The 9,625-nt window shown below is 38.2% G+C and overlaps 2 protein-coding genes across 3 annotated transcripts in view; one reads left to right on the top strand and one right to left on the bottom strand.

Annotated features, from left to right (window-relative positions):
• Positions 1–504: 504 nt before the first annotated feature.
• On the bottom strand, positions 505–8,427 carry syngr2b (synaptogyrin 2b). Its single transcript, XM_028460712.1, has 4 exons — positions 8,161–8,427; positions 2,760–2,997; positions 1,804–1,940; positions 505–1,299 (listed from the first exon to the last, which is right to left on the bottom strand). The coding sequence occupies exons 1-4, from the start codon at positions 8,269–8,271 to the stop codon at positions 1,039–1,041; spliced, it is 747 nt and encodes a 248-aa protein (XP_028316513.1). The 5' UTR covers positions 8,272–8,427; the 3' UTR covers positions 505–1,038.
• tmc6b (transmembrane channel-like 6b) overlaps positions 4,723–9,625 on the top strand; it is a 41,183-nt gene continuing 36,280 nt past the window's right edge. Inside the window, exons 1-2 of one of the 2 annotated variants that reach the window (XM_028460645.1) lie at positions 4,723–4,875; positions 8,007–8,062. The gene's annotated coding sequence lies outside the window, so the exon portion shown is untranslated. Of the gene's footprint in view, positions 4,876–8,006; positions 8,063–8,271; positions 8,532–9,625 lie in introns of those variants that run through there. The other variant, XM_028460653.1, reaches the window with a different exon arrangement.

Below are 9,625 nucleotides of genomic sequence, written 5' to 3'. Positions count from 1 at the left end.
AAGACACTCAGACAAGGGAAACGCAACAGCTTCATGTCATCCTGAGTTTGTGTGTACTCAAAATATGTTAATGTGTCAAAGATTTCAGAGTGTGTAACCAGAATTATGGATCTAAAACTATTCATTCAAAGTTTGTAATTCATTGTAATTGAACTTTAGTAATTACAAACATAATTGCAATTAATTTTCTGATGATAAAAAAATAATAGAAATTTAATTGTAATTGAAAAAATGCTGGTCACTGAAAACATAATTGTAACTGAAGAAAGTAATTGACCACAAACCAAAACTTAAGAAAAAAGACCCCGTAAGCTGCACATAAGCTGCGTTGTTTCGAGGTTAATGAGTTACTTGTGTCTCTGAGGACGTTTGGTAAAATCTTATCTGCACATTACTCCCTGTTCTTTATCTGGAAGTTAGGTGTGAGTGAAAAGCCGAAGGACAACACCAGAGCCCAACACTTCCTTGTAAAACCTGACAGATATTAATACTTCAAACACATCACAGGGTCTTGATGGCTTTAATTAGTGAGGAGACTAAATTAAAATCTTCAGGAAACTCTATGAAGTTCATTTCTAGTGATGATTGTATGGGTGAGAAACTCCAGACACAAAATTACATTTGGCTTCATAAAAAAGCAATATCTGCTTTGAATTAACATTTTAATTCATAACTTTCAAAATTGTTGATGCATCCAGAACAAAAAAAAAAACACAATCAGGCGCATGCACCCATTAAAATGGCAGTGCTCCAGCACGGACGGTGGCTGCTGCTGCTGTTAGCATTTGTCCCTTCATGTGGTACAATATACGTCTCCATCCACGGTTTGTTTGAGGTAAAGAAAAAAAGCGTCTCAGCACGAAGGTCAAAGGTCAGATTAGTCTTCACAGTCCACCAGAAGCCTTCAGATCTGATAACAGACCCTACGTGGTGGCGGCATCCCTCGACTCCACCTGAGATCACAGAGCACAGTAAGCCTTTATTGATGTAAAACCACGTTGGTGTGGTTTTTCTCTACGTCACGACTCAGATGGTGCCTCAGTAGGATGGAGGCTGGTAGTCTCCCTGGGGTGGGACGTTTGTCATGAGAGAGGGCTGCGGTGTCATGTCGGGGACATTGCTGGGGTAGGCGTAGGTGGTCGGGGTGTAGGTGGTGGGGTTGTAGGAGGTGGGTGTGTATGTCGGAGGGTAGGGCGTTGTCTGGTCCGGTGGCGGGGGCGTCGTCTCTGTGTAGGTGGGGATGGCCACTTCATTACCGCCACGGTGGAATCGACACAGAGCAAAGTAGGTGAGGATTGCCTGCAGGAGAACGCACAAATGTTGACAACAGAGCTTTCATATATTCAGTTACGCAGAGCTGCTGGAAAATATTATTTTTTAACAGATGAAGACATAATGTAGGCCTCACAGATTAATCAATCAAGATCATTTTCTCTCGATATGGCAAGGGCGATATGGACAAAAATTCATATCTCAATATTTTTTTTCAAAATAGCGATATACGATATAAATCTTGATAGTTTTAACTCAATGAATGAATGTGTGAATGTGCATAATGTGAACAGTCGAACAGACCCAATACATGTGGGTACAAAAGATGAATGAAGTAATTATGTAGTTAAAACTTTGCAAAAATGGCTTCCCTCCTCCTTTTCCACTAAGATCTTCACAGGAGTTCATCCGAAACCAGAAACTACCATTCACTTCAGTTAGAAGTTGTAACCAGACATCATTGTCTTCACTTTATGGTGTTGTAAAAAAAAACTATTTCAAGGGGTAAGTTAGTATGGGCATCCCGCTCACCCAGGTAGCGATGGAGAAGAAGCAGAAAGCTATGGTGGCGCGTGCAGCTTCCACAGGGATACCTCTGACATCATGAGTGTAACTCCACTGATTGGCCAACAGGCAGAAGCACACAAACCACAGGAAGGTCCACACCCCTGGAAAACACACAAAGCCACAAACATCAGTGTAAAGCTCCTGATTTGAAAAACTTAACTTCCTGACAACACCATAGAAACGCTTCCACTGCCATGTGCACAAAAAAAACAAACAAACAAAAAAACACAGGCTGTTATTTCAGACTACAACGCCTTTGTTTTCCCTGAAGAATGGCTGACTGAAGTGTGCTGTGAGCAGCTGATGAATGTTTATTTTCATCAGGATCTGTGAGGTCACTCTCTAGCCTGCGGCTACTCATCGGCTCGTGAGGGCGAGGAAGAATGAACGCAATGTCAGGAAAACAGAAAAGAGTCTGTCTGCTATACCATTGTGGAAATTGAAATATGTTAAACAGCCATTCTCAACTGGTGGGTTGGGACCCAAAAGTGGGTCGAGGACCTGTCATGGATAGGTTGCGGACAGCTTAATGCTTTATGTCTCTATCCATCAGACAGCCACACCAACAATATTAATACAAATATTTTTACGGATAAGGAAGCCTAACAAGGTAACCAAGTGTATCTACAGCTGACTAAAGACATGGGTCAAAACTGACCCGTTATCATAAGAGATGCTAACATGGGGTTATTTATTAAAGGTTCAGTAATTGTATTTGAACTGTAGTAATTGATAATGCAATTCCAACTGACTTAAAGGGGAAAATAATTATTGTAATTTAAATTCTAATCGGAAAAAATGGCGGTCAATGCAATCGTAATCGAGTTGTAATTGATAATGAACAAATGAAGACGTAGTTGTAATTTAAAAATGTAATTGACCCCAACCCTTGCTGTAAATCATTATATCAATAATCCCACCTGAAAATCCCAGGTCAGCCATAACAGCATACTTCTTTTCCTGCATGTTGGTCATAAAAGGCACGTAAACATCCAAAAGCAGGAAGGCGACACAGGCCAGGAACCCCAGGACGCCGATGGTGACGGCGTACTGACACGCCGACGCATTCTGGTTGAAGACGCACAAGACATCTTTGCTGTTGGAGGGGTTGATGTATCCTTCTGCTGTGATAGTGCCAAACACTACGATGGCAAACACCTGCGATGGGGAACAAACAGAAAGGTGGCTGAACAAGTTAAGAAATGGCTTCTCAGCATTTCTAATGATTTGTCAACACATAAAAGCAATCACACAGGACATTGTGTTTTCCATTACCCAGTAACACCATTGAACATTTCACACAATTAAAAGAAGAAGGTAAACAATTCCCAGCTAATGTCCTTCCTATCCCAACCTTCAAAGCATCAACTAGTTTAGGTTTTACATTAGCCTCAGGGGAAAATGTATCATCAATGATTTATCCATACAGACACTCATTGGCTTTGTACCCCGGTGGAGCAACTTCATAACTTTCAACCCACAGCACTTTTAGCTGACCTTGATTCAACAAGTGATTGGCAGTAGGCCTGTGCCAATAATCGATAAATCAATTAACCGGATGGTAAATAAAATTAACTCGATAAGTATATTTCGGTATATTTCCATATGCATACGTATTTGGCGGCGAGGCTAGTGTTAGCAACAGATATTAAACAGCAGATAACTCAGTCAGTTCTAATAATTTCTCAGTGAACCTGCAGCGTAATTATTCTAAAATCGTATACCACCACCAGGTAATAGCAAAAGCGGCGATGCCGAGCGGGGCTAGCAACTAAGTCTAAGTATTTCGTTTTCCTTGTCTTTCGCCTCTAAACAGGCTGGATGATAAGGGGGTTCACCCTCAGCACCTGAGCATGTTTGTTCTATAGCAGAATGAATGGAGTAAACTAGAAACTATTTGGTCTGTATAATTTAAGACTGAATGAAAATGAAACAGAAAGAAACAAGGGGGGCGGGGCCGCTAGCATTGTTGTTTACAAAGGTTCTAACTGGATTGGAGTGTAACCTGTTAAGGAATGTACAACTATATACCTCTGTGCCTCAATGTTTAATATCTATTGCAAGTGCCATTTTGTTTTTTTGAGAGAGACTTGATAAACCATTTTATTTATTGCTTTGGTTGTGTGTGGTTTTGCATTTGAGGTGCTTTTTTTCTTAACAGAGACAGGGTCTATTTTATTGTTTTTGTTTGTGATATTTATTAAAGTGCATTTTTTTGCTAACAGAGACCGAGAGTCCATTTTATTTTGTTTGTTTTATTTGTTTACGATGTTTAAAAGTTCTTAAAATACTAATGAGAAATACAAGTTGATTGCATTTGAAAGGGTGTACTTGCATTTTTATGATAAGTTATCATTACATTAGTGATTGATTTGGTCTAAAAAAAAAAAAACGACAATAATATCGTTTATCGGCAATAACTTTTGGGACAATATATCGTCCAGCAAAATCTGTTGTCGGCCCAGGCCTAATTGAGATTATTTACATGATGACGTCACACAGTCATTGAGATTTACAATGTTTTGACATGAACTACTTCAAATCCCATAATCCCGTTGACCAAATTACACCAAAATGAAAGGCACTTGACCTAACTAAAGTTAAAATCTAACAGGCTCTTTATTTTTTAGCCCCTAATGTCACTAGATTTTAGTCCTTTTCATTTTTTTTGTACAAATATGGTATGAACCATGCTTGAAATTTAAAAACTGGATTCACCACTTGGGTAAATGAATGCAAAGTGTGCAGTAAAACGATGATGGAGCTCTGTTTCTGTCAGCTGTCTACTCTCATTACTAACCCAACCATGTGACCAACTTCAAGTGCAGCTGGCTGCCATGTGATTCCAGCCCAGGGATGCCACCGGCTCCCAAACAAAGTTCATAATGAGATCAGGGGAAGACAGAGAGGGTCTGTTCAGCTGGTGGAGGGGAGAAGCAGAGCCATGACAGTTTTACTGGCAGAGCCAAGACCTCTGGGACGCAACAGAACACGGACAAACGCGAGGACGGAGAGTGGGTTTCTAGAGGATTAAATGTAGGTGTGTGTGTGTACAGAAATAAAGACAAATATTTGTGTGCTGGTTCCATATATGTGTGTATTTGCTTCATTGCAGTTTTGGGCTTAATTTTAGAAGCTAGTAAAACCCATTGACAGCATTAAACCAAAAGCCTTTTCACCCCCAATTCAATTAAGAAATTTTAAAAAGTTTGACTCGTTCAAAATGTGGATTAAAATATTCATAGTCATCTTGAATTTTACAGCGATAACACAGCTCAAAGTTCAAAAATGGGCAACAAGTAAGTGTAAAAAACTAAAGCAACTGGACACACACTACACTATATTATATATTAGGGCTGGGCGGTATTTTTCAGAACTATATCAGTTTTCAATATGACGGTTGTTGGGTTTTTATGGCACGTCAGTGTAGTTAACCACATCCTTTAATGATTTAGAGCAGGGGTGTAAAACTCATTTCATTAAGGGGACAAATACGGAGCCATTTGATCTAAGATGGGCTGCAGAATTTAGGCAGGAAAACGAGTAATTTTAACATTATTGTGCCCAAGTTTATACTTCCATGTATTGATGATATAGAAGGTATGTAATAGGACTGTTTTTCATTTCCCAGGTTGATTTTAGAAACTTCTATATTACTTTTCATTGATTTCATTCAATTGTAGAATATTCTTATTTTCAAGGTTAAAATGTGTGAAACTTATTGGTTAATAAATAATAAATGCATCAGTTTGTCTTAAACCTGCAATTGCTGACTATTGTTCTCTGTTTGAGTAATATCACTTAATCAAGCCTTTTCTAACATTTAACAATACAAAATAAGTAAAATGATGTAATGAATGCTGCTACTGTGTCGAATCGATATCACTATCAGACAATACGCAAGACAGCTACTGTGTATCGGGCCGGGACACGTTTTTATAAATATATGTTTTATTTTCACATCCTTTCCTGCAGGGTAAACATGTTACAAATCATTTAAAAAAAAAAAAAAAATGAAAATAATTCTGTGTTTTAAAATGTATAATATTTTCACAATGAAAGGCCGTGACTGAGCAATATTTCTGAATCATACAAGAATGGAACAACAGGAGCGTCTTTGTAATTGTATCATAGCCTCAGTTTACATGTCACATGCTTTAATAATGCATAAAGCCCTTATGGTGTGATGTAGGAGAGTCCTGACCATTATTTACATGGTTTCTTTTGTTGTTTGGCTTTCAAAAATAATAGCTCTGTTGATATAATATGGGGAAAATACAGGATCACAACATTAATAATCCTCTTTGTCCTGTTTTATTATTACTATCTGGCTAAATTCACCTCGGCTGCACATTGAAAATATTCAGTTGGATTAAAAAACTGAACCAAAAGTAAAAGTAAAATCTCTACCAACTGAGATTGCCTGAGGTTCAAAGAGGGATAGGTGTAACCTTACCTTCTGTTTACCAGTGAAACACTTAGTATCTGACATACACGCCCAGAGTCACAACCAAGGACACGCTGTGTATTCAGACCATTTTAAACGTGCTATTTTTGCTTTGGCCTTCTGTATGTTCCACACACTGCTGCTGTCATATTTTCAGACAGACACATTTTAAGTACTGACAAGAATCTGCATCGATGAGAAGAAGAAGGAGTTGGTCAAAGACATGTTAAAACAAATGAGTCCACACATTCATATTTGGCCCTGCATTAAATTTGATTTGTTGTCCTGATCCATGATTTTACAAACAATGATAAAAAAAATAAAAATAAAAATACACAGTTCTTTTGCAGAAATGCTTGGAATTTTGTGGTCCAGTGTGAAATCTAACCGGTCTGAATGTGATGTGACCCATGAACCAGAATGAGTTCAGAGTCCACTCTTAAATCAACCACTGACATAGTCAAACCAAGCGCAGTGTGCTGCAAGGAGAGACACTCCCCAAGTCTGTCAACAAAGTAGCCTTGAACATCGATTAATAGCCCGGCATATTAACCGGTCAACAATAATGATATATTAACTTATTTCTATGTGGAAAACCTGTTGCTCTGTGCTGTGCATTCTGCATTAGAAGCTGCTACTTTTCAATAGGCAGTAATCATTAAAAAATGTGCATTAGTTCATTGCTTACGGTATAAAAAAGTATCCATGTTTACTCTTTGAGCAACTTTTTTTTTAACGTTTAAGTTTGCCTTTTATCATTTATCGGAGGCTTCACAGTCCTTATGTTGACAGTGTTAGTAATGCAAGTTTCTTATTTTAATTTAGTCGTGTTTTGCTTTTTTGTCTTGAATCATATTTTGGGTATTTTAAAAATTGGTGTTAGTGCATAGTATATGTCCTGTTTATACCAACGTTAATCGTTTATCGACAGATAAATCAAATATCAGCTTTTTAAGAAGGCAGTGGCTGTCCGTACGTAGCCGTATCAATATACCGACATTCTATCCGTATGTAGCGCCCCTCATTGGCCAGTTTAGGTGAAGCGATAGGCCACGTGACTAAGACGCTACGTACTTGTACTTCTGTTTGCTATTAATACGTAGATTCCAAAACTACGTCACTGACATGCTACGTATTTATGAATTGTTGTGATATTCATACGTGACGCCCCTCATTGGACAGTACTTCTGTTTGCTATTAATATTTAGATTCCTAAACTACGTTACGGACTAACTAACCCTTTACCGTATTCCTAACCCTTATGTCTACGTACGGATAACCACTTTGTTTTGGGAACTATAGATGCCATATTGGTCAGGCTCTAATTCAAAGTAACCAATTAATTGCGTTCAAGTTATTTTTGCTTATTATTCATCGTGGAGGGAGCAGTAAGGAGATTAATTTATGTATTTGGATCTTTTAAATATTGTTTGAAGTAGTTTGTTCATTATTAGCTGCTCATAAATTGGCCAAAACTGTTTTATATTCCTGCCTGTCCTGATTAAATACAAGTTTGGTTAAATTAAAGGATAAATAGAGTCAATAATAAATTAGATAGATGTTTTCTTTTTGGTGGGACTTTTCTCACAATGTTTTTCTGAGAGCAGATGGTCAGAAGTGTGCCACACTTTCTCATAGCCTAATGTGGAGTTCCTGGACAGGTGTTGGAGTGTTGGGCTTCCGGGAAAGAATGACACTTTGGTGTGGATCTGTCACACAGCTGCTGCTGCTGCTGCTGTGTGGAACATGACGCCTGGATCAACCTGCTGTATGTATGTAAGTCATCCAGTGCTATAAATATAACTTATACCCAGTCTTGTGTCTCATCTTAAACCTGAAACTTCCAAACACTAAACTCGGGCAGCGGGACTCACCCAGCTCAGTACCCGGACGATGGTGAGCGGTTGTCGGATAAATGTCTGCAGGTCGAAGCCTCTTCCTGCGAGCACGGAGTCGTACACGCTCGCAACGCTATTCCTCTCCATGGCTCACAGGCTTCACAGTTCAGTCCTCCGTCCGTCGGTGTCCCGTCAAACACGGACAGTGGGAACTACTGCCCCCTCCTGCTGGAGCCGCTCCGGCCTGTGACAGTGACAGGGTGCCGGGCTCACTGCTGACTGACTAGGAGGCGGAGCTGGGTGTGGACTACCTGAGCCCAGCTGGTGTTACCATGGTGATACCATAGAGGCGTACCTCAAATCTGTGACCCTCGTGACCACAGGCAGGGGCCACATTCCAACTCCATGTCAGTAGTAGAGAGTAGGGTTGTGCATTGCCATAAATCTGACGATATGATTCAAGGATTTGCATGTCGCAATACGATATATCGCTGATACTAACTAATACGATATAGATCGTGATATATCGTGATATCAATAACAAATTACACTTTTACAAGTTAAAGGTATGGTATGTAATACAATGTATTTATTTTTTCTTCTTCTTTTTCTAACGTGTGAGAACAAGTAAACAGTAATTCAAATACCAATATCAAAAACAATTGTTTTTATCAAACTGTCAAATTAAATTTTTCAAACTAGTTTAATCTTTTTTTCTGCTACCGATTCAGTTAAATTCTTAAAAAATTAAATAAATAAATAACCACATACCTGGTTCTTCCTGTTAAAAAGAAGTTTTTTTTTGTTGGATTTTTTCCCCAGCACTATGAGATGACCTTTGTTGTACTTTGTGCGCTATAGATAAAGATTAATTGATTGATTGATTGAACTATAAAAGTATGGAAGCCTGTTTTTGCCACTAAAAAAATAAATAATCACTATGGCAAGTCATAATTATGAGATAGGAAGTCATAATTATGACAAAATTATGTAAAGAAGCATACAAAAATGTGACAGAATCATTTTGTAATAAAGACTTATTTATGTGCTTCCACTATTTTTTACTCTATGTACAATGTGTTGAACTCTAACTGAATAAAATACGTGTTTTGAATTAATTATTATTCAAAGTGTCATTAAGAATGGTAACGGTCAGTGTTGGTAGACTGCAGCAATTGCTCAGTTTGAATCTCATAATTATGACTTCCTATCTCATGATTATGACTTTACTAACTCATAATTATGACTTGCTGTGGTGAATTTTATTTCATTTTTAGTGACGGAAATGGACTTCCATCATGAAAGTGTCCAGTATGTTTTATGAAAATAAAATGCAATCATTAGCCAAGCTAAAATACATTGAAGAGTGAGGTAGCTTAACAAGGTCTGATTTAGTTCACTGACACCTAGTGACCGGGTGTTTACGTGCTATGCATACAGTATGTTAGCACAATTATTATTATGTTTTTTTTTCGTGGAAAAAAAAAAATTTTGGACATTT

Source organism: Gouania willdenowi, chromosome 1, assembly GCF_900634775.1.
Source record: "Gouania willdenowi chromosome 1, fGouWil2.1, whole genome shotgun sequence".
NCBI classification, from domain to species: Eukaryota; Metazoa; Chordata; class Actinopteri; order Blenniiformes; family Gobiesocidae; genus Gouania; species Gouania willdenowi.
The sequence above is the reverse complement of the archived record's forward strand: the minus strand, read 5'-3'. Positions and strand labels throughout refer to the sequence as shown.